At 41.4% G+C, this 26,232-nt stretch overlaps 1 protein-coding gene across 4 annotated transcripts in view; it reads right to left on the bottom strand.

The window, feature by feature from the left end:
• Positions 1–10,934: 10,934 nt before the first annotated feature.
• The window catches only part of tfeb (transcription factor EB), a 35,985-nt gene continuing 20,687 nt past the window's right edge, over positions 10,935–26,232 (bottom strand). Inside the window, exons 3-12 of one of the 4 annotated variants that reach the window (XM_034868889.1) lie at positions 22,705–22,810; positions 22,132–22,323; positions 18,613–18,711; positions 18,228–18,416; positions 17,436–17,525; positions 12,898–13,015; positions 12,633–12,689; positions 11,911–11,986; positions 11,649–11,796; positions 10,935–11,555 (exon numbers count right to left, since the gene is read on the bottom strand). In XM_034868889.1, the coding sequence (XP_034724780.1) occupies positions 10,980–11,555; positions 11,649–11,796; positions 11,911–11,986; positions 12,633–12,689; positions 12,898–13,015; positions 17,436–17,525; positions 18,228–18,416; positions 18,613–18,711; positions 22,132–22,323; positions 22,705–22,734 (1,575 nt within the window). In that variant the 5' untranslated portion in view covers positions 22,735–22,810 and the 3' untranslated portion in view covers positions 10,935–10,979. Of the gene's footprint in view, positions 11,556–11,648; positions 11,806–11,910; positions 11,987–12,632; positions 12,690–12,897; positions 13,016–17,435; positions 17,526–18,227; positions 18,417–18,612; positions 18,712–22,131; positions 22,324–22,704; positions 22,811–26,232 lie in introns of all 4 variants that reach the window. The other 3 variants (XM_034868887.1, XM_034868890.1, XM_034868888.1) reach the window with 3 other exon arrangements.

Here is a 26,232-nt window from a genome sequence, read left to right as displayed (position 1 = left end):
TGAAAGGAAATTTGGGGTCAGGTCTAATAAGGGAGGTAATTTGTAATTTGCGCTGTTCCCGCTCGGCTCTTGTTCGGCAGGTTAACCTATAGAACGGGCAGACACATGCGGACACAGACACACTAGAACCCACACTTAAACATACTGTATTTTTACTCCAAACCTGCCGGGTGCCAGCAGGAGTCATGCACATGTTCAGTCATGTTTTTGAGCATTAACCTAATATTATAGCAATATTATGAGAAATGTATGCTGAATGTCACCCCAAAAAATGTGGGCAGAAAAGTGTGACTTTTATAGCTTCAACCCATGGCTGTCTTTATTCTTCCAAAACTTCAGATATATGAGCTTAAACGCTGATGTGTTGTATTTTAACTCTCAAAAAATATGTACCGTGTGACCCCATAAGGAATGAAGTCACACTCACCAAACAAAAGAAACTGAATCCAGCAAAAATGTGATTTAGTAAAGACTGCTACTACTATGACTACTACTGCTGCTACTAGTAGAGCCCTGCAGCAGGACTAAAACAAAGAATGAAAAATGGCCGTAATTTTTGCAAAATGGCAGATCCTCTCTGCCTGGCCAAATAAGCCCTGTAGACTGTTGAACACTTTGTAAGAAATCCCTTTTAAATAAAACAGCTGCTTTAAGAGAAAAATAATAAGCTCCTTTGCTTTGCTTTCACATCATAGCACTTCACCCCCAAAAGCATTTTACTACTCCTGAAATTATGCCCACCTGGCATCACTTAAAGTCACTTAATTAATAATGTATCAATACATTTGAAGTGATTAAAATTCATGACCAGAAAGTGTTTTTAAAATAGTGCCCTTGTACCCTCAAGGTGTCCAATCAGTGCATTGTGTTCGTTAGATCAGAAAGGAATAATTAATTGTACCTGAATGTTTAGTAGGGTCAGGCAGTGGGGGCTTACCACCCTGTGAGTATGCGAGTGTGTGTGTGTTCTATATTTGTGGGGTCCAAAAACCTCAAGTCCAGTATACTTGTGGGGTCCCGATAGCTTTGTGGGTCCAAAATGCTGGACCCCACAAATTTATAGGGCTGTTTGAGGGTTAAGACTTGGTTTTGGGTCAGAATTAGATTATGTTTAGGATGAGGGTAAGGGTTAAAGTTAGGCATTTGGTTGTGACGGTTAAGGTTAAGGCAAAAGGCCAGGGAATGCATTATGTCAATGATGGGTCTCCACAAAGGTGTGCCACACACTATGTGTGTGTGTGTGTGTGTAAGTGTGACTGCCCCACAGGTACAGAGAGTGTTTGAGCCTCCTGACAGGCTGTGTCTTTGATCGTTTGGTGAGTTGGTCCTTGTTTGTCTACTGTGAAGGTGTTGTGGATTTCCTGGAGACTTACCATAACCATATCCGCTACTTACCTAACCTTAACGTTAACATTAACCTTAACCTTAAACTAAGTCTTCACCCTAAAATGTCATTATTTATTTTATGGGGGCATTTTGTCCCAAAAAGGAAGGAAAGTTGTGACAATGTGACTAGGATCTGACACACACACAGAAACACACACACACACACACACACACACACAGAAAAACAGAAACACACACTTGTTGTCCCTGCCCTTCCTCTTTATCTCCATCTTCAACCTCTGTTGGAAAGGGGAACCGCCATTAAGTAACCATGATTTAAACGTGATGTCAAATACCTGTCACTCCCCCTCACACACACACACACACACACATGCATATACATGCTTAACATGACTGACAGCTAAGAGGCTCCTTGCTGGGTCATCATAAGGGTTAGCACATGTTCAGAGAGACACATACCATACATGCATACATGTACACACAGGTATATGGTAAATAAGTAGATATACTCCAGTATTGTAGTGAGGTCTTCAAATACCGGTTATTTATTAGAAAATTTATATTTTGTGAAGTTTTCAGTTTTTACAGCACTACAATTCAGATTCAAGTAATACCATACTTTTTACTTCTCTATATGTATCTAAGGGCTGTATTTCCATCATAATTTTACATCCAGAATATGTGATCAATTGAAAAAAAAAATCAAATAAATCAAAACTAATTAACAAGACCAGTCATAGAGTCATATTTAGATAAAAATACCCAAATGTAAAAATGTTCCATTACAGATAATGATTTTGGATTTAAAATCTTAATTAAGTACTGAAGTAAATTTACCCAAATATAAAACTATGCATAATACAAATCAACCCTTTTAGAATTTCATTTTTTAAATCATAAATTAATGTTACTGGAATATTATTGCTTAGGAGTTAGGAGGGTTAGGAGTAGGAGTAAAAGTACATTCCAGTTACATTTCACTGCCCATTTTTAAGAAACATAAAAAAATTAGATTGTTTGTTTTTACATCCAGTAATATGTATTTAATCTTAGCACCACCTGTAAAATTAAAATGCTAATTTAACACTCTGAAAAAAACCTTTCTGCATAAGTTTACTTGTGATGTTGACAGCACATTTTGATGCTGATGGTTCTTTGTTTTTTGAGACATTTTCTTGCAATGCAGTATTTTTTCCATTGTAAACTAAGATGCAAAGATGCAGGTCAGATACACGGGTGTACTAACCTGTTTTTGAAGACATTCAAAATGAGCACCACTGAGCTGAACACTGAAGGGACCAGAGGAGGGCAGAGGGGTGACAGAGAAGGGCCTCTGCAAAGAAAGACAAGTGCCATTGAAGGTCTAAATAAGAAAGTGTCTTGCCATAGAGGTGAGCAGCTTGGTCTGTGTTTCTCTGTCCTCTCATGTATAATATATCTTTCTCTGTTTCACCCCAAGGTTCAGAAGCCCAGGGCCCCAGAGACCAACACAGTCTTTTAAAGATATGTGCTCACTTAATCACTGAAGAAAAGGGCCCCTAGAGCTAGCCTAATATTATAATTAATTAATTCAACCAAAGAGGGGTATTAAATTTCCTCCCTCTTAGGATATCAGCTGAATACATTGACCTTTGTGGAAATCGCCCTCTAATTCGAATGAGGTTTTTTCAAGCCGCTCACAGACTAAACTTGTTTCTTTTCTCTTTTCTTGTGTTTTGGTTTCTTGTGGAGTTTGTGCAAAATAGTCAGAAAGCTTAAAATGCGAGGATGAAGCTTGTGTGTGAGGGTACATGTTTGCCTCTGTTTTGTGCCTACATTTAATTAATATCTTGTGTAACTCTGAATGCAAGCTATGCTGTGTGCATTTCCAAGATCACACACACACACACATATATATATATATATATATATATATATATATATATATATATATATACACTATGTATAGTTGTGTGTGCACAAAAGTGCACGTTAGTGTGAGTGATCCCTAGTTTTATCTCCCTGCTGTAACACAGAAAAGAACAGAAACTTTTCTTATTACCGGAGAGAGTGGTGGAATAGCAGGCAGCTAAGTCTCTGTCTATCTCTGTCTCTCTCTCTCAGTGGTGTAGCTGACTCCCCAGTGTACTGTGGGTCTTCAGTAACTCTGACTGAAGTTCAGAGGGGTTAGGTAGTATACTCAGGAGGAAGGGGGAGACAAGATGGGGGAAGGAGGGGGGGGTTAAGTAGGATTGGAACAGTGGCAGTTTTAAAACAGAACTTTAAATCTCTACCTATGAGAAAAAGAGAGGGAGGACAATGGCGTCATGTGGCGTGCCGTTATCTTCAGGTCTCTGAAAGGCGGGAGAAGAGAGGATGAGAATAAAAAGAAGCTTGAAGAAGGGCATAAATGTGATAACAGCTGTAGGCAATATAATCTATGCTGCTTTTCGGGGAGGTATGGAAGAAGAAAAATACGCCAAATCTTGCGACCTTCAGATTTTAAGTTCAGCGAAACAACTTCTCTCTCACAACAATGCCAAATGACTGGAAGAGGATTTGCAAGATGGATGGATGAATGGATGAGTGGATGGCTGGGTGGATGGATTGGCAGATAGAGAAACAAACACAGCAAAAGAACAAATAGATGTCAGGAGCTTAGGTTTGAATGAATCCTGTGCGCCAGACCATTAGTTAGTCAGTAATCTTCATGCTTTTTTGGTTGTCAAGGACGATGTTAATGTCCATCATTTGAGGTCCCGCTCAAGATAAATTTCCAGTGTGAAAAAAAACCTGCAAGAAAGATATAATGCAGGATTCATCACTCTCATAGCCACTCCATCAGCTACCAAAGGAAAGGATGGAGTGGTTAACCTTCAAAATGTGACAAATGCAATGTCAGATGCATTATTTATCTTAATACTGATAAGCTTAATTTAGCAGCTCGCCAACCAACCTACAAAACAAAGAGACATTACAGTATGTGTGCTCCGTCTTTGATCATTCAAACAACAGTTTGCCCATTATGTTCCCGGGCAGCCTGCCGGTGGAATTTAGAGACAACACCATGTCTTAATTTTACAGAGGTTGCACCAGAAGCCCTTTCTGTCAATGGAAGACATTCACTGCAATTCTAAACAACAGATTCATTTTCAGTGCTGAGAAATGTCAGTCAGGCCCTGTCAGTTTTCTAACTGTGGTGTAGACCACTAACTCCCCCTACTGGTCATCTGGGAGGAAATACACACTTTTAGCATCTGAGGAGAAATGTTAGGAACCCAGGATACATGGACTAAATTTGGTGCAAAATTAAATTTCATCAACAAAGAAGTGACCCTGAGATTTTTTCAAATTTATTTTTCATGATGTTGGGAGAGATCTAAATTATAGCTTTTACAAAATGTACTTTTTTTCTTTTACACCTATTTCAAAACAACCAACAGTTAACAACTCAACTGTGTTGTCATTTTAAATTTTAAACTAAACTTGCTTCAGTATGTGCATGTGCAATTAGTGACTCTCAGTTCGTGCCTTTCTCCATCTTACTCTGTGCAGGCTACAGTAAAGCTCTCTATACAAGTCCTCCTCTCTCTTCTGCTTCATCCTCTGCCGCAGTCTGAGCAAAACAGAATGAAGGATAAAGACCCAGATCACAGCCCACCACCCAGTCCTCTCTGCTCCTGCAGCTCATCTCTTCACCTCCACACACATGAAAAGACTGATCCTTCCATGCCATTGTTAATGGCGGGGACATTATTTATCTCTCCAGCCAATTTGAGCTCCTTTTCTTTCAGGAATAGAGGCACGGGGGGTTGAAGGGAGTCAGTGAGGAGTATTAAAAATGTAGAGGAAGATGGACAAAGGTGCAGCAGAATAAAGAGGGGCAGGAGAGGTGGGAACGAAGAAGGACGGGGGGTGTTCGGCGACGGCGTCGAGGCCGAGTTAGTTAGTGAGAGAGTGGGACAGAGAAAGAAAGGAGTGGTTGCCTTGACTGTTGGATGGGTGTTTGTGAGCTCTCAGTTTTGACCTTTTAAAGTGACAAAGCTACTTTTACTATGTCTGACTGCCTTTGTTCAACACTTTAAAACACTCTATTGAGAGCCAATGTAAAATTAGAATGGTTCTGAACTAGAAACTTTGTTTGTTAACACATTACGTAGCCTATTTCCTAATTAATACCTTTGAAAATAGATTTGAGGAAAACTAATAATAACAATAATAGTAATAATAAAGAAGTGCTTCAAAAACTTTACAACAAACTTGAATGTGCTGATGAATTATGAGGCTGAAATCAATACTGTGTCATCATGCCATCTTCATTAAAGGCTTTTTGATAGCAGGCCATCAGCTCCTATAGGACGTGTCTCCAATCTCCATCCATGTGTTAAAAGACAGTATTTTTGGTGTTACTTCCAGTCTGCCTGTCAGGGAGAATGTACGGTGAGTGGCCTGAGAAGAAGAGATCATAAAGCAGAACGTGATTGACGGTATCTTAATGGAGGAGGATGAATCAATAAGTAATATCAGCAGGTTTTAACTCAAGGCAACACACATAAACCTTTACCAACTTCACAATGTCACTCAGTGTTCATAAAAGTTTTCTCCACATCCTCTCGGACAAAAAGATAAATCCATCAAAACGTCGTCTCAGTTTTATGGTCCTCCCTCCTCTCTTTTTTCCATCCTTACATCTCCCCCCTCATCTCCATTTTGATGTCTGTCTATTAGCAAAGGGTGAGGCCTTTCCTGCTCTCACATCCAGGGGCTAAATTAGCTCAATCAGCCCCCTTTCACCTCTCTTCCGTGGGCTTCAAGCTGAGTGACACACTGCTCCCCTGGGAGGGAGGGAGTGAGGACACATACACACATACTGAGCCCAGCGGCCAGAAGAAGACTGGGGAGGGAAGGGTGGAGGGAGGGAGGGAGGAAGTTAGGATGGCATATAGAAGGAGACATTGGGGTGTGGAGGAGAAAGAATGAAAAGAAGGATTGGTTAGAGGAGAGAATGAAGCGGCATTTCACTTTGCTCAGATAGAGGATCCATCCTCAGCTCAGAATTGAGCTCCTTGTTAAACATTAAAAAAAACCTCAGTGATTATTTTACTTGTCCCTTTTCGTAACCCTCTGCATAGCAACGTGGGGCTCAAGGCGCTGTGCCAAACTCACTTCATGAGGCCCAACCATCAGAAAAAAAGGTGATGAGTGTTTCTCAGTGTGTCCCTCCTCACTCCACAACCCGCCCACTCTGCAAGGGCTAAACTCTGTGTTCCTGTGCCAACATCTCTGAAATTGCACGTTTATGTTTGAATTGTCTCAAACCTCTCCATCTTACTAAACAGCCACCCAAGTATCTGTGGAAGTGCAAGGCAGGCACTTCTGCTACGGTAATAGCAGTGCGCGTGTGTGTGTTGGGGGAGAAGAGATGGGCTTAAAGGTGGTGATCAGAGCGAGCCATAAGATCTACTCTTTGCAGCTCTACAGGGATTTATTAGACTGGGGAGTACATTAGCATCATAAAGACCCAAGAGAATGGGCCTGTGGATGGGCCGCAGAAACCACCACTACAGTTTAACATGCACTGCGGCATCAGTGTGTGTGTGTGTGAGGAATAAGATTACCCGGATTTAACTTAAAAAAGGCTGTTAATAAATGGTTTTATGGATCATCCAAAAGCAGCCCTGTACATCAGGAGATGATGATCAGAAAGAGGCAAAAACAAAAGTAGAAAAGAGGCCAAAAACCTCTGAGAAAACAGCCTGACTTGATCATATTGGCACCAATGGATTTGTCAAAATCTTTTCATTTTCCCTAGTTAATGGGAATGCACTGGGAATGCTGTCCTGCTATGCTGGGATTTAATACAAGTTTGATTTCACAAGGGAAAGAGAAATGCAATCAATATTGTGCTGTTTTTTTTTGCACGAAAACATACTGTGCATCACTCAACTGTGCTCGCCATTTGTAAACAAGGAAAAATGTAAAGGTTAAGAGGTTTCACAGCAGCTTGGTCCTTTCTGTGACTGCTTTGACAGTGGTATCGCGCATAGGTATCACAGAAGAGTTGAAGGAGACAAGGGGCCGGCATTTTCAACAATATAGATCTGTGGTGCTCTCTGGTGGACATATAATGCAACAACATCAATTTATCTGTCTGCCTATACAGCATGTGCACTCTTTGTCTTCAACCACACTCCAATGATTTAACTTTACTGTCACTACATCTATATCTCAGAAAAGCCCAGTTTCACATCCAGTGTTTTTAAATCCCAGTTGGGTTTGATTTCTAAATGCTGAAGGAGCATTTACAGTTTATTTAGATGGGATGCATGTGCATTTCTTCACCAAATGATCTCATATACCTTACGAGCACATTGCATTGACGTGCATTCTTTACCAGGAGGCTTACACTAACCTCAACAAGTTGCAAACAAAAAAACTAAAATTGTATTGTTACAGATGAGACGGACATGTTTTCATGCAAAAATGTTCTGCTTGGAATAATTAATTGTGCCTATTAAATTTGTTTCTTTCTTCCATGTATCAATAGATAGATAAAATAATCCTTTTCCTATTCCTGAATTGCAAGCATTCTCCAGAATCTAACAACGCTAATATTGTACATTTCAAAAGTGCCGGACGCAAGATGGCTCCAACTTAACTAAAAAGCCATTCTCGAGAATTTTACTGATCAGTGTATGCACTGAATGCTTCACATTCCTGCATCACGCTTGTCTAAGTCTCATGTGGCACAAAAATTGGCTTCAAAACTAGTTGTAAAGTGTCACACAATCTGCTCATACATACACATAATAAAGTAGGATTTAAGGCAAGCCCAGCGAAACTTTCTCTTCAGCAGATGAATTTAAAAGCAGGTCAAACTTTGAGTCTGCACATACTATAATTATGCACAGTGAGGGTCAATTTCTCAATTTCTGAAGTCATATCAATAAAAAAAACACTCAAAACCACTGAATGGATTCTGGTAAAACATTTTATATTCTCAGTAAAATCAGAACCACTTTTCCCTGTGTAGTTTGCCTGCAGAGCACCCTCTAGTGGAAGAGTAGATGAGGCCTGCGCAGCTCTTTGGAGTGTTGGCTGGGTGAAAGTACAACAAAAGTCAAACTGTGGCTGATAGGGAAAAGGCACAACTCTGTCACACAGACAGAGAACAACGCAGAGTCAGTGATACCACGCCACGGCAACCACAACTCCTTGTCTCAGAGTTTATGTGTAGTCAGTCGTCTTTCACTCTCCTTGGAAACCAAAGTCAGGGAGGAAAGAGGCATGGCGAAAATGTGGACCTGCTTCGGTCTGACCAGAACTAGTGGAAAAGCTTACATTCATACAATGAGAAATTTGAATTCAATCAAATTAAATGATCAAGTTTCTGTCTGGCTCCAAAAAGTTAAAATAGAGATACAAATAAAAACCCAATCATATAAAAATGGCATCATAAATGTACATAACCTCTTCATAAAGTCAGTTGAAATCTGGAAGTTTATAAACGGCAACTTGTTCCTTCTCCAATAAAAAATTGGTGGCTTGTGTGCCTTTACAGTGTGCATACTGAAAATGGCTCTGAGAAAAAAGGGCAGTTATGAATAAAATTGAAATAGAACTAAAACAAATACAAATAAAATACATTTAAGTGGCTTAGTGGCATATAACATCTGAAATAAATCTTATTTCATAATTCTTCCATGTACAAAGTCAAAACAACAATATAGTTTCCAGTGCTTTGGGAGATATAATAATAAACAACAAACTATAATAATAAAGAAAACAAACACTTCTTTTAATCAAAAACAATCACCATCAAAGTTTTTTTTTTTTCTACTTTTATCAGTACTGATCATAAGCTATATCAAATCAAAGCCAAGCCCTACGTCTACCACAGCAGAGATACAAGTCAGGTCCAACTCGGCCTTCCCAGACCATCGCCGTGACAACTGTTACCAATAGGACGGCAGATTTCATTTAGGTGGCACTTTGGACAGCAGACCTGAGTTTCACCTCTGCAGCTGGCAGCTTCCTCAGCTCGTCCGGGGAGAGACTGAAGGACAAGAGACTTGTTTACAAGCTGATTTGAAAAATGCCTCAAGGCTGCACTGTTTGTATTGTTTGTATGTGTTCAACATGCATGTGTGTGTACTAGCTAAGCATGTGCACGTTTAATGCATGCCTTTTTGTGAACCGAGTGAGAGCGTGAATGCATGCAAGTGTGTGCATTTACAGTGAAGACTACACTACTTATGCTGCCAGCTAAGACAAACTAACTCCTTCTCTCTACAGTATTAAACCCTGTCACCAAATATTTCCTTCACCTGGGCCTCTCATGCAAGCTGGGCCCTACAAATTCAATTAGTGAGAGAAAAATTAATGGTTTATCTCCTGCAACAACAGGAGCAAACTCTAAAGCATTTACAGGCATAAATGAAGTTGATATTAAATCTAAACTCTGGTTAGGATTTCCAACCTATAAAAACACGCCTTTGAAGAGCAGCAGCTGCAAAAATGAAAAGGCACATTGATAGGGGTCATGAGCCGGACACAGTTCAGGTTAACATCTGCTACTGCTTAAAAAATGATCCGGCTTGTGTATTCTGTTACAGTACCTGAGTATTTTGACACCTCACAGTTGTGGACGACACGCTGTATTCTGGAGACCATCCAAATGTTTTCTCTACTCCCTTAAAAGGTCATGGCAGTGTCAAGTGTTGAAAGGTGTAGAAACTGGGCGACAGCAGCATGTGTTTGTTTGTGTTTGTGTTTGTGAGAAGACCACAATTACAGCTAGAAGTGGGATATATGCAATAAATTAAAGGGGCTTTGCTGAAAGCTGGATTATCGGCCTTCTCCAGTGAGTTTTACAATGTTTCCTTAAATGTGGTCACTTGAAGAACACATTTCAACTTAGAAAGCGAACACAGACTGCTGTCAAACACTAAACAGCTTGTGCTAGAGGCTAAAACCAACACTGGAATTACAGATTGCGGAAGGGAACAATGTGACTGGACTGCATCCCCTTAAGATAAATTATGCATGCAGGAGCATAAAGCTATTTCCATTTCATTCACTATCGCTTACTCAATCATTTATGGTTACTAAAAGAGGTTGATGTAAGGAGAAAATACCATGTCCTCTATCAAGTGAGACAATGCACTCAGATGTCCTTGTATCTGATAACGTCAATCTAATTAACTGCTGGTTTTGTCCCTTGTTCAATTGTGATTCAGAGTCACCTTTATGGAAACAAGGCCACATGTGCTATATAACACCTGACCTGGCAGCATTGGTTCACCTCTTGTAAATGCTCTGTTGGGCAAAGTTTAAAGCTGCACAGTTTATCTCACATGCGCTTGTGTGTGTGCGTGCAAAGGTTTGCACTATACAGAATATTTTTAAATGTGTGAGGGCTGTGTACCTTCTTTTGCACGTGTTGTTAGGGGTAAGCAATTGTACCACGAATGACTGTCTTCGGTGTATGTTCAAATTGTGTGATGTATAGACACAGTAAGTGTGTCTGTGTGTGTGCGTACGGGTGTGTGCTGGGTGAATGATGTCATGTCTGGTGGCAGATTTCTTTCTGCCCTGCTGTATGTATTTGCATGCATTTGTGCATGTGAATGTGTGTGTGTGCGCCTACATGTCTACAATATGTCTCCATCCTCTATGCTAAAGCTGGATCTGCGGCTGGAGTCGACTGAGGCTTCAGGCGACATCGCAGAGAGCAGTGGGTCTCCTCCCATCGGGGACAAGGGCTCGTCCATCATCAGGAAGCCCATCTCGCCTCTCGTCCCCTGGACGTCCAGTCCACCCAGGTCGCCTAGCCCTGACATGCCGTCTGAGAAGCCGGGTATCCCATCACACAAGTCCAGCGACTGGGTAAAGTCAAAGGGCTGGGAGCTGCCTACAGCTGGGTACTGGATGGGTGGCTGGGGCTGATGCAGGTGTTGGGGGAGCTGGGGCAGCTGCCTGTGCTGTTGCTGAACCTGGCCTTGGGGGTGGATGTGGGTTTGCGGGAGGAAGTGGTGCTGCATGGCCTGGGGGTGACCCTGGTTCTGGGGTAAGTGCTGGGGCTGGTGGTGAGTGTGTGCCAGGGAGTGAGAGAGGTTCTCTTCTGGGCTGGTCTCTTGCTTTATATACGAAGCCATCAGGTCAGGCTGGTTCAGGGCAGAAGGAGAGTTGCTGGGCAGGCCATGTATACGAGCCTGCATCTCCAACTCCTGTAGACAGTGGGTGGAGGGCAACATTGTCAGTCTCGTTGTACTGTATTTGTTGTGATTGTGTTTCTCTGAATGTGTGTGTAGGTGTGTTACCTGGATGCGTAGCATCAGTTGTTTGTTTGCCATCTCCATCCTTTTGAAGTTGTTCTCCACCTCTCTTGACCTATGTGCATCTTTCTGCATGCGTTTGATGTACTCCACAGACGCCCGCAGTATAGTGCCTTTGTTCCAGCGCACATCACTATGCACACAGTAAGTACATACAGGCCATTTCCATAGATAAGTAACTGGCAGTAACAGAATGCATTCCAAAAATGATCCACACTGAACATCCATTGTTATATAAGCAACTCACAGGTCATTGGTTTTGGGGATCATGGTGCCCAGCTCTTTAATACGATCATTGATGTTAAATCTCCTCCTCCTTTCAACTATTGAAGAGGAAAAAAGAGACAAAGGGGAGACAGAGGAAAATACACAATGAAAATAATCGTAAATAATAGTACAGAGAAATCAAAGGCATTAAACACAGCACTTATAATACATTTTTTAAGGCAGATTGCGGCTTACAAAAGTCAATTCTCAAGTATGTATTGTATAGCACCCACGTGGTTGTCATTGTAGTGCACATGAGAAAAGCATAGATAAGCGCATAGTGGATATACACAGTAAAAGACAGAAAGGGACAAACTTTAGGCACACGCACACACACACACACACACATATACACACACACACACAGTCACAGGTAATTACACTTAAGTGACAGGACAGCAGAAATTACTAGGTTAACCATCCACTAGTTGCACTATGTCAGCTAAATCAGCACAAGCCTATATAAAACCGTTCTTGCAAGAGACAGATTACGTTGTGTGTGTGTGTGTGTGTGTGTGTGTGTGTGTGTGTGTGTGTGTGTGTGTGTGTGTGTGTGTGTGTGTGTGTGTGTGCGTGTGTGTGCGTGCGTGTGTGTGCGTGTGTATGTGTTTCTAAGGGCATGTCAAGTATTCCGGGTGAGAAAGTAGAGAAGGTTGTACATTATTTAGAATTTGGGTAGAGCCTGCTGAGGGAAACACTCACTCAGATTGTGGTTGTCTTTCTTCTGTCTCTCCTTGGCCAGAGCACGGGCTTCTGCGTCTTTGCAATAACAACAAGTGATTAACTAATGGCTGAAACTGGGCCATTTTTCAACAGATACAATCTATGAATAACCAATGCCACAACATAAATTACAGGATGAGGTACTGTAGCAAGCAAATGTTTTTACATTCACTCAGTCTTTTATATAACTTATGCTGATCCCAATAGTTAAATAGTTAAAAATGTACAGCTTGGTTTGTCGCACCTGACAGTTCTCTTTTGACGGTCAGGTTGGCAGGACAGGAGTTGCTGGTCATAGCAATGGCTGGACCCTTCATCCCCGGACCTGTATACACATCCAGGTGACTGCTTGACAGGGGAAGCTGGGGAGGACGCAGACACAGAGCCACACATACACACAACAAATATGCCCATTTAGAAAACCAACAATCTGCAAATAAAAATTACTTACCTTTTTTTTTTTTTTTTAAATCACTTCATTAAGTGAGCTGTGCAGAATGCACGTAGAGAAAGAATTGCATTTATGTGTACCTCTATACAATGCTTTGTTGTCAATGAACAGATGCTTTAACTATCATATGAGAGGACTGAATGCTAAAGTTGAATTACATTTTAAAAAGTAATTAAAACAATAATTAACATTAAATCAAACTCAGGTCCCACTGGTGTTAAATCTAGATTAATTTGGTCTGTTTCATATACCTTTGTAAGTGTTTTTATGAAGTCAGTGTTCCTGTTAAGTGTGTTGTAAAGAACCGATAGCAGGAGATAATGCAATAATATCACACGTAAAGCAGCCTGCCAAACACACAGCAATGATTGACTATCGTGCTATCTACCTTATCTCTCTTTATAGCTTGGTTCTCTCCTCTGCCTTCTCCAGCTCCTGAACTCACACCTGTGAAGTGGTCTCCTAACTCTTGCACTTTAGACGTTGTGTAAAACTTTGTTTTGTATGGACTCCTAAAAAGGGATGATTTCCCTTTAATTGTACTTTATAGTTGGAGTGCAATGCACTTTTTTATGCCTCGTTAGGAATCATATCGTAGTCCATGAAGCGAGGGCAAATGTGACACTGCTAATGAGGCCTGAGAGATAAAGAACTTTAAGGATAAGATACCTTATCTGCTGGCTACTGTGTGAGATCAAACATGCGTGCACACACTCTTTTCTCTCTCTTGTTCTCTTTCTCTCTCTCTCACACACACATAGACACACACACACACACACTTCTGTATGTAAACGATATGCTTTGTTAAAGATGAATACATCTTAACTATTGAGGAGGAAATTACATTATTATGGTGTATACCTCTGCCAGCTATGTGTGAGGTTTAGATATTGAAATGTTTACTATGTTTAGAAAGGAACATTTCTAATTGATCTTCCTCACATTGAAACAACATAATACTGCTGGAATAAAGTTTCGAAAGCAAAATTGTGCATCATATTAAATGACAAAATTCCAAATACATTTTGATTATCAAGCCCCATCCTTTTATGGTAACCTCATTTTTTCTGCTGATGCGAGACAGAAAACACAAAATTCAAAATGAATTTGTATTCCCAGCCTCTTCCATGCTTCTGCACCTTCTGACCCCCCATTTCCTGGCCAGGCTGCCTACCTCTCACAATGCCCCACTCCAAAAAGAAGCCATCTAACTCCATTGAACAAGCAAGCCTGACGGCCTCAATATGGTTCAGTGTAACCATCCATACACACTCACACACACACACACACTTAAGAGTCAAACTGCTCACTTGTGCCTGGTATTCAGTGGTATTCCTGGCTTTTACTAAACTTTGAGATTCCAAGAATTCCATGGAGTTTGCCGCTTTAATCCCCATTAGGATTAGAAGGTGCATTTTGCCCACTGGTCTGTCAGTTGGGAATAAGGCTATGAGTTCTGTTTCCAGTTTATTTTAACTCAAAACACTTTTTACAGCATTAGTAACATGTTCTATAAAAGCAGCAGTATTAACTTATCAATCTGTACTTTGTGTTCCTCCCCCAGTTGCTTTGTTGTGCTGGCTTCACAAACACTGATCATCCTCAGTATTGATCAATTGCCTAATCTAATCAATCAGTGTAATGTTAGAAGAAGGTATACACACACACACACACACACACACTGATTAAACTCATCAACAGAGGACATTTTGTCAGATACAGCTACAAGTGGCTGTTTGAGTTTCCTTCTCTCACACAGTCAGATAGACAACCACTCAATGAGATGAGCCTACAGTAGTTGAACCTACTAATATTTATACTATAACGGCATGGTGAATGCCAACATGACACACAATATCAACTCAAACGTGCAATAACTCTGATTCCAGTTTTGCAGAACCAACCATCACGTGCACACACACAAAAAAAGATTGAAGATTTCACCCACCCCGCCGCCCCTGCTGTGGCTCATTTTATAATCAGGGACCCGAGGCTGGGAGTTAGAGCCGTCACTGCATCCTGAGATTCACTCAGCGCAAAAGCTAAACGCATGCAACATTAACCAAATTCACGTAAAACAGATAAATAACAGCGCTTCAGTGTCTTACCAGCTGAATCTGTTCTCCTTCAATAACTTCCACAATGGCATACGTCTTATTCATCTCCTTCATCCTCTACTCCTTCCCTCACTAGGCCAGCAGTCGTTCTTCTTCTCTCTCAAGCACTAGCAGCACACACAACTCTCTCTGGCACTGCTGCCCCTGGCTTGGGAGACTGACCTCAGCAACACCAGTCCTGTCTTTCTTCTACCTCCGCTCCCCACCAAACAAGAGTGAACTTTCCCCTAACTGGACTTTCAGCCTGTTTTCTCCGTGCACAAATTGCCCTCATCCCCCTTTCCCTCCTCCCATCTTCTCCTCCCCCTCTCCACCTCCCCCTCTCTCTCAGAATATCTTGTAAACAAGTTGAACTCTAACTGCTGGCAGTTTAATTGTTAATTTTCTGAGTTTGTTTCCTCAGACACAAAGTACTGCACAGTCCTTATCTGACATGTCTTTCCTACAGTTTCTAACTATGTCCAGCATGGTTAAAGGATGGAATGTTTAGTGCTGGAGTCAATTATACGCTTTTGCATGTGTGTATGTAAGTTTGTGTATGTGTGTGACTGGGTATAGCGGTGCATAAGGACATGTGGGGACATGCAGGAATAAACTGAAAATCAGGAAAGCAGGTGTAGAGTAAAATTACAATGGCTGCCTTGCAACACTAAACATTTGATAAAGTTCTTGTGGTTTAACAGGACTAACAACTGCACATACACCATCACTACCCCTGATAACAACAACCAAAACAACTCAACATAACAATAAATGAAACAGGTGACAGAGAAAGACTGCACAGATGCAAGAACTGCAATTACACACTACAGAAAATCAAATGTTTGCGTACTGACAACCTTGCTTATCCGGGTCTATTCATTTAGGACAGACTGAGCACAGATTATAACTTGAAGTGGATGAGGGTTTAAGAGGACTACATATTCCATGAATTTCTTTACTTATTATATATATTATATATTATTTATTATAATTTTGTCTTTTCTTCTCTTTGCTTAGACTTTACTCTCTTATCTTCTTTTTCAGATACACACACACAAGTGTGTGCTGCACATAACCACCCTTAAACTTGATTTATACTTCTGTGTAAGTACGTGAAGACACAGACCTACGCCAGACCCTACGCAGTAGTCTGACACACACCTCTTGAAAAATGTAACTACATGTCGCGGTGTCACATGTAGCTCGGTTGTGGCTTGATATCGTTATATTTCCCCCTACTCATTTCCTGCTTCTCCTTCTCCATAAACAAAATGAAATCAAGGAGAGCGTTAACCTTTCCTGCTACCGATGTCCCACCTTGGTCAGAAAGCACAGGGGAGACACTTTGTTTGTCTCACTACTCTTGAGTCACTACTTGCTACAAAGTTAATTGCCGTCACTCTCTCACTCTCTCCCTTGCTCTATCATAAGGCCACTTACATAGGCTCAATGAAAGCTCTGCATGTAACCTCCGCAGAAACAAACATCATTTCTTCTGTCTTGTTTCGTCTATATGCCTATTTTAGTCTACTCCTATGTATATACCTCTGTTTTGTGTACTGCCCTTTGCACCAATAAAAAGGTGTAAGAACCGCGTGGACCAACACAAAACATGCATATAGTGTTTTGCATTGCAAATGTATTCCTTATAAATTATATTATCAAACAGTGCAAAACAAAAAGCTCTATTTTAACAAGTACATTTGTCTATAACTGAATCTTAAAAATATTCTTTGCATTAAAACAAGTAAAATTGGCTGCTACATTACTTAATTTAGCATTTTCAATAATTTAGTAATTATCTAAAATAAGATCAATGACTCCAATCAAGATATCACCCAAACAGCTGTATTGTACTGGACACTAAAATCCTCTCATGCTTTTAGAACACTATTTTATTAAGACATTGCTTCACTGACTTGTATTCTTTGAATAATATTGCATGTTGCTTTTGTTTTGAGGAAAACATAAGTTGCCAAAGTATCCAAGTTAAGTCAAGCCATTTTCTCAACATAGTCCAAATTCACAAATCCCAAATTTGCATTGAAAGACTTTACAATCTGCACATCATATGCTATCCTCTATCTTTAGACATTCGGTTTAAACAAGGCAACCCCCCCCCCCCCCAAAAAAAATATGCCTACCTTAACTCTTATGAAACATTTGTCGTATAAAGACAATAAAAAAATGATTCTTGAAATCACACACTGTTGGTGGGTTGGTTCTACTTACTGTGTTTGGCATCTGTATGGGGTCAATGTATGCCTGAATATCGTCGTAGTTGGACTGCATGCTGATGATGTCATCAATGACCTCATCCATCTGGGGGGGAAAACTAGGGGGTTACTTGTGTGATTATGACAAGCTTAAAGACCTATCCTGGCTAACTTTAAGACTAAGAGCTAATCTACATTTCCATGTTTAGCAAATACCATACAGAGAAGACTGTCACTACTCTCAAAGCACCTGAAACCTGCTGGCATGCAGGCCTCCAGGTCAACTCCCGTGCAGGTGGATGTCTCACTCGAGAGAAGACTTGAGAGATAACTTCTATGTCAAGGAGTCTAACTGGTAAGACTATTGACTCTCAGAGAGACTAAAAGAAGAGGGGTCAAAGTCTGCCAGGTTCAAAGGGCTTTCTATTCTGCTGTTCGCCTGTCACTTGTTAAGCTGTAATTACTGTAGCAAGGCCATAATGGAGCATTTAAATTCCAATGATAGCCAGTCTCAGTTATTGCCAGTTAGCCAACACATTTTTCAGCGCACCAACTTTACGCATGACACATAAACACCAATGCATTTAGAAATGCTGCTCCAGCTGACTGAAGACCTATTAAATCATTATGACGCTTTCATAAAATGTCACTTTAGGGGCAGTTTTCAATCCTCATAATTTTATATAGCAGGGTAATTAAGTCTTATTTTATGGAAATTTGTTCAATCTGGATGTTGTAAACTGTACTTTATAACATATCCAGGGATTAATGTTCATTCCACTGTCTGCCCACGCTTGTGGGCGTATACCTCTGTCTCGTGACTGGAGCCGATGTTGAGCATGGCCATGGGGCTGTTTGGGGCGCTGTTTCCAGACATGAGCTGCTCAGTGCGAAAGTGGGGGGAGTGAAGGGGTGGGGGGGCAGACGCTGAACCCCCTGTAGGTCCCATGTTTGTGGGAGGAGAGGGCGGCACCGGCCCTACTACTGCATGAACTGTCTACGGACAGAGAGAGGGGGGGAGAATAATTGTAATAACTAGTGTTAATGAGTACTGTCATAGATACATGTACTGCAATATTGTGTGGATTGAACAAACCAGACAAAGACAAAAAAGAAATACCATATACTGTATACATGAAGTGGAACTTATGAGAGACAAATATATAAATATACAGGTAACGTCCAAAAAGTACCTGTTTGGTAGCATAGGTGGAAGACAGGTATGTTTTCACCTGTTGCCTCCGAGACTGACGAATGTGGTAGTCGGTAGGATTCTCAAGGTGGGTCTGTACCTGTATTGATGGACAGTCAAAGGATGTAATCAATTAATATTCCATTATTGATTTTGCACTTTGATCCAATTCTTTGTCTATCCTGTTAATGATTCCTTTTTCACTAGATTTTGGTGTAAACACAATAAATACATGATTTATGGTACTTCATTTAATGTTGTTAAAAGACAATCTGATCCAAACAAAGCTGCTGTTAATCACAAACTGACTGAAAACTCCTTTAAGGCAAGGATGAATACTAAACAATAATCTATCATATATATGTTAAATAAGGACAGATTTGGCTTTTAATGTGTTTGAGGAAAAACAAAAGCATTCAATTGCAACTTGAACCTCAAGGTAAACGATGCACTTGGATTAGTTTAAAGGGATGCACTTGTAAGTGTAAGCCAACAGACATCATGGTACTTTTACAGCAAATATCACATTTTGCCATTATAGTCCATTCATAAAACACACAGATTTGAGCTGCGAGAATATGGGGTGAGGGGTCCCTTCCCACGGCCATCCAATCTCTGTATGACCAAAGCGAGAGCTGTGTCTGGGTTCTCGGCAGTGAGTCGGATTCGTTCCAGGTGAGGGTTGGCCTCCACCAGGGCCGCGCTTTTTCACCAATCCTGTTTGTCGTATTTATGGACAGGATATCAAGGCGCAGTCAGGGTGGGGAGGGGTTGCAGTTTGGTGGGCTGGGGATGGCATCGCTGCTTTTTGCAGATGATGTGGTCCTGACGGCATCATCGGCCTGCAACCTTCAGCACCCACTGGATCGGTTTGTGTCTGGGATGAGGATCAGCACCTCTAAATCTGAGGCCAAGGTTCACAGCAGGAAACCGATGAAGTGCCTTCTTCAGGTATGAAATGAGTCCTTACCCCAAGTAAAGGAGATTAAAAAGCTCGGGGTCTTGTTCGCGAATGAGGGGACAATGGAGTGGGAGATTGGTCGGAGAATCGTCACCACGTGTGCGGTATTACATTCAATTTATCGCACCGTTGTGATGAAAAGAGAGCTAAGTCAAAGCTCTTGATATGCCGGTCAGTCTTTCTTCCTACCCTCACCCATGGTCAAGAAAGGCTGGCTCATGACCAAAAGAATGAGATCAGGTCACCAGCGGGCAAAATGGGTTTTCTCAGGAGCGTGGCTGGTGTCTCCCTTAGAGACAGGGTGAGAAGCACAGTCATTCGTGAGGAGCTCGGAGTAGAGCCGCTGCTCCGTCACGTCAAAAGAAGCCAGTTGAGGTGGTTTTGGCATCTGGTAAATATGCATCCTGGACGCCTCCCTAGGGAGGTGTTCCAGGTACGTCCAACTGGGAGGAGGCCTCGGGGAAGACACAGGACTAGGTAGAGGGATCATATCTCCGAAATGGCCTGGAATGGCCTCGGGATCCCCCAGTTGGAGCTGGTTAATGTGGCTCGGGAAAGGGAAGTTCGGGGTCCCCTGCTGGAGCTGCTGCCCCCGCGACCCGATACCGGACATACAGATGAAGATGGATGGATGGAGGCACAGATTTGAGCATTTTTTTAACGCCAAATCAAAAAACAAAAAAACAGTGATAACCCTTACTTCAATAACCATCAAATGAATGAATACATACATGTTTAGTGTGTAGTATAAGCTCAGCATGGTTTAACACTAACATTTAAACATACAACACTGAGAATGTGGTTTAGAGGTACACCGCATTATCCCAAAGACATGGGCTCATTAAATCAGAAGTAAAGCCTACAGGAGTAAAGCCACTCAATCCTCTGGTGTGGCTACATAAAGCAATGGGCGGGCCTCATTCCTTCACATCAAAGATTAAGGCTTAGTAGAGAGCAGGCCTACTCCCCATTACTACAGATAAAGACTCAACCCCTCAGCCCTCAAACCCCCCTCTGTTTTTATGTCCAGCAGTAGAATAATTTTAAATGAACTGGAAACTTTTCAATAAACACACCTTTATGCTACTTTGTGTATGTTTTTACAGCAAATCATAACCCATTGGACAAATACACATGATTGGCGTTGAATAAATCTGTTGTAACTATTCAACCTATTTGGCTCGGCACTGTCAGCACAGATGAAGTACAAAGAGACACAGGAGATTTGACAGGCTTGATGACACTGATGGACAGACAGTTGCCCTTATCTACAAAATGAAAGGTAAGACACTGACAACACACACACACACACACACGCATGGATGCACACAGAGTAAACAAATTGCCACATACAGTTAAAGCCACACACACACACACACACACACACACACACATACTGGAGTATTGTGCAAATCCATACACAGAAACACACACTATCAAAGATAAGGACACACAAGCATCTTTGGAATCGGGCAAAATGTCACTTCAGCTTTATCAGTCCCTGTCCGACTCAGGCTATCTACATCGCTCCTGATGGTCCTATCTCAAAACATGTCAAACCTCTCTTATCTTCTGTCTCCCTACCTGCTTGCTGCTCCACCGCATTTTTCTCTCTCTGCCTTTTTTCTAATCTGTCCCTGATTTTCCCCTGTGTGGCAGTGCTGCTGTGAGAAGCCACAACGCCCAGTGAAGTCCTAAACACCTCTTCTGCGCCTTGCTGCCCTTTCTCCTGCTCAGCAACATGTGAGTGGATTAATGGTGTGTAAGTGCCACAGCCCCCTGTCCTTTTGAACCCCCCCTTTACCAACATATTTTCTCTCTTTAGCGAATCCCCTTAATGAAACCCCCCCTTAACCAACATATTTTCTCTCTTCAGCGAATCCCCTTAATGAGCTCTGTTTAGCACTTTGTCTAGAGTAGAAACCTTTATTAACTTTTACTACACTATATGTAGAAGGATGAAGGGGATTCTGTATTTATTTATCAATGTATGAAACCACAAATCCCCTTTTAAGTTATTTTTTATTTTGCTGTCAAAATACTTCTATATACAGGGTGCCCTGGTAGCTCCCCTGGTTGAGCCCAGTTATACCACCTGGTTATACAAAGGCTCAGTCACTGCAGTGGCCCAGGTTCAACTCTGACCTGGGGCCCTTTGCTACATGTCGTCCCCTCTTACCCTTCCCCTCCCATGTTAAAACAAACCCAAATAATTTATTAAATATACTTCTACATACTTCCTTCCTTCAATAAGTTATTTCTAACCTTCAGAATATGTATCAGTCATTATCAAAAGAATAGAAATTTGAAGTCATTTATTAATCAAAAATTCACTGGTTCCAGCTTCTCAAAGGTGTGGAAGGGTTGCTTTTCGGTTTTCACATGTTTATAATTTCAATAACTTTTGACAAACATGCAAGTCATGACCATGAACTCTGGAAACCTGATAATAATAATATAATAATAATAACTATAATGATAATAACTGATAATAATCAGTACATGTAAAATAAAAGACATTCATTGATAATGAAAATAATTTGTTGCTGCCCTACTGACCTTAAGAACCTCCACAGGGACCTGCATGCTTTGTTGATGCTGCGGGGTGCTTATGGCTGGGGTGGGTGCAGGTGGCCCAGCCATGCAATGATGCATGTATTGCAGGGCTGCATTCTGTTGCTGCTGCTGCTGCTGCTGTTGTATCTGCTGCCTCTCACGCTGCTCCTCTTGCTGCAGCTGGTCTCGCATCAGCTGGACACGCACACACACACACATACACACATAGACACATTACAGGAACGCTCATTAAAGCATTGGGACCTTTAAACTGACTGTGATTTGTGATTGCTTTTGGCTGTTAGAAGAGCTGTTAGGAGAGCACACCTAGTGACTCACACAGCTATTAAATCACCCTGTGAAAAGTATGCAAGGACCAAATCGCACAGCCAAATGTGTCAGTGGTTGCTGCATGTAGATGCCTATGAAATAAATGGCCCACCCAAAAAGCTGTGACATTGACCAGAATACCTTCTTCTCCAGTGTCCATTCGGTCAAACAACACAACAAACATACTTTAATATCCATAGCTAATGAAAGGCTATATATAGGATGGTTGATGTTCTTGTGTCATACCTGCATCCGCAGGCCAATGCGTGAGGCCATTGCTGGGGGGCGAGGGGGCAGGGGAGGGCGAGCCGACGTCAATGCACCGCAGTCCAGCCCGAAAAGGTAGAGGAAGCTGAGGAGGTGAAAGGAAGGGAGATTAAATTGAGAGTTGAGCCAGAGGAAGGAAAGGAAAATAAAGAAGGCGAAAACAAATATATTAAAAGTCTGCAGGCATTCCTTAACAAAAAGGAAAGTAGATCCTGTGTAAACACTTCTACCTCAACTGACAAACTCTCTTTGTAGTGAAGCCTGATTCTGAATTGTTACACACTGGGTACATCGGTGCTAAGGAGAGAGATTCAAGTGAAGAAGAGGAAGTGTGCAATGTTGTGACTAGGGCTTGGCCCATATATTTGCCTTTGTTGGGTAGGTATTGATAGAATGACAGAATCATGAATCAATGTCTTTAATTAAGCCAAAAGACGTGTTGTAGAGCAGTGCTTCCATTTTCTGCTTGGTGTGAGAGTCGTTGCTGTGTACACCTTTCTCTCCTCTCCTTTGTGTTTCACCAAGTGCATGGCTTTGAGCACACACAACCAACAAGTGCACAGCAGAGAAAAGTGCAGTGACGGCAGTCCGCTAACTTGTTACTTTTGCTACAACATTAGTTCCTCTGTTTCAACAATGTAAAAAATGTGTATGCAGGCTGAAAATCACTGGGATTAAGCTATGACCTAGGGAAAAAAAGCCGCTAGCTGGGTCTAATTTATACTGAATAAACACTGCAGTGCTGCCTGGTCCATCTCAGCTGAGAACGGAGAACAGTCTGGCTGTGTTATCACCAAGCAGTCTGATGTGTGTACAGATTGGTAGATACCTGTAAGGTTTTACTTTAGCACCCTGGTGTCGTTTAGGTGATTTAAAATAAGTATAATAAGGTTTTTAAATTTTTAAATTGTCGTTACAAACAATTAAGAATGCTGCCAATATAAACTAGAGTGTATATTTTTAAAGTTATATCAGATAATACCTCATAAAGTAAGTATCTAAGTATGCATACAACCATTTTGAATAATTAATCCATCTATAGAGCTATATCTATTAACTGTCTCTTTATTCCTGGATTTCATATCTTGATTCAGTTAGGAAAAGGAGAGAGAGTAAAATTCTAAATGTGCAAAATAATAAAGTGGTCATGAGGAAATCATAGCAACAGAGATACGTGATGTGATTTGAGTTTTAATTTGCACACCAGTTGTTATTATTGATTGTTTGTAGTATTGCACTGGGTAGTAGCACAAAGTAGCTACATATCAGGGCTAACAACTCTATATTCTCTGTAAAGGTCTGACTTCAACCATTAAGGTCTCATATGTATTCTCATGTTTGAAAGATTGCACTGGGGTCAGGATAAGTTAGCAGTAACACTCTCTTGACCCCCCCATTATGTCCAGTGTGTCCTCTATGTTGATGGCGGCCCGCCACGGTAAAATGTCCGCCGCCATTGTATAGGGCAGACGCACAACAGGGTTTCCGCTATGTACGCTATTAAAAGTAAAGTCACTTTACTGTTTATCAGACCCCGGATGATACAAGATAACATTTGCAAACGCTGCGGTCCTTCTGCCTCCACTCTGCATGAGACACTGTTACTGTTTTAAAACTGTTTCCCAGGTTAGTGGGGGCGCATAACACTCAAAACTAGAATGAAAAACGTTGCTAGTAATGTTCGCTTAGCGTTTTGTTTTGTTGTTAACTGTATGTAAAATGATCGGTGACGTTAAATCACCGGTTTCAGGTAACCTCCCTACGGTATATACGGTCTATTTGCTGAATGGGTTCAAGGTAACAGTTGCTAGCTAACATTAGCAGATACAAGCCTGTTGACAGCAACGTTGTTGTGCATATTTTGGCACAATGTTTATGACCGTAGTGGTCATAGTGACTGAAAGTGGGATGTGAGGTACTAAAAAGAAAAAACTAAATGCTGTTTTCACGTAACGTTAATTTTTAACGTTCAACAACACCTCCCACCCGCTTCTGCCGCTGCTGAAAAAGATTGTGGAGGAAACACTGCATCTCTCCAAAAAAAGGGTGTACGGCAAATTATGAGGTACTTCCTCGATGACAGCGAGGTCATGTGGGAGACATGTGGTGTTGTTGTTCTTGGGTGATCATGTGAGCAGACAACGAAGGGGAAAGCACATAAACCCTATACAACACCTCCTCGTCTTTCTCTCTCACGCATACACACTCACAAATATGTATAATTGCACACACTCATTGGGGAGTCCCAGGACTGATAGTTCCCCTTCTGTAGTGACTTGTGTTCATCCCCTGAATGACTAAGCTCGCCTGGACTCACATGTGTAATGAATTCTGTTAAGTGCCAGGTTTTTACTGTATTCTAGGACTAAGCTGATGGTAATGCACTGAGACAACTTCATATAGAAGAGCAGTGACTAAAACAACCAATCAGATTATGGTTCCTCTAGTCTCTCATCAGAAACACTGTCTGTATATGGTCATAAAGAGAGAAAGACACAGAGAGAAAGACATAGAGCTAGAGAGAGAGAGAGAGAGAGAGAGAGAGAGAGAGAGACAGAGAAAAGCTCATTGTGCGTGAGGTACAATAAGAAGGACAGCTCCTATTGAGGACTGAAGCCGCCTGTTGTCCGAAGTGTACATTTCAGCAACCGAGGGGGAACACACTGCCAGCTTTGTGACCGTTGGATGGCCCACATGAATAACACACACCCATGCAGATGTGCATTGAAACACACACATTCCAATACAACCATGTACCCAAACTTGGACTCAAGGACAAGCCAACTCCACAAGCAGCTTCAAACGGCCAAAACGGACTCTCCATAAACTAAAAGTACATAAGTAGAGACACACTAATCCCAGCACGGATTTTCCAATAACGCTCACAACTAGTGATGATGTTGAAACAAAATTTGTACACACTGCCAACATCTGGAGTTCAGAGGCAGGCCCTCTTGTAGTAGTAGTAGTAGGTGTCCCTTTTCAAGATGCTTATTTACACTGACACACAAACATGTGTGTTCACACATATACACAGTGTAGGAATTCCACAAAGTGTATTTAAAGAGTATGACAAATGGGGTGATTACGTCTCCAAACTCAATCTGCAAGGTAGGAATGTCAGCCAAAGGAACACATATACTCTATGACTTAAGAATTTAAGGATAGACATGTAGGTTGTACAGACTGTAATTTTTTGTGATTTTAAACAAAACACAACATTTTATATTTATAAATAAAGATAAAACTGACTTGACTGCCACCAAATAGAGCATAGCTATCCATATTATGTTCCACTTTACAGATCAAATAAATTAATTTATGTAGATATACACATACTAAACCCAAAGCCATAAAGTGTTAGCTTGACGTTGCCAAAGTTGTCTGAAACCTCTCATTTCATATGACATGATTTCCAAGGGGCATTAGACCATCCCTCTCCGGGGAACCATCACCTTATCGTGGTGGAGAGGTTTGTGTGTCCCTATGAACCTGAGGGCTGTGTTG

Source organism: Etheostoma cragini, chromosome 4 (assembly GCF_013103735.1).
Source record: "Etheostoma cragini isolate CJK2018 chromosome 4, CSU_Ecrag_1.0, whole genome shotgun sequence".
Classification (NCBI taxonomy): domain Eukaryota; kingdom Metazoa; phylum Chordata; class Actinopteri; order Perciformes; family Percidae; genus Etheostoma; species Etheostoma cragini.
Note: the sequence above shows the minus strand (reverse complement) of the source record. Positions and strands in the feature narration are given on the sequence as shown.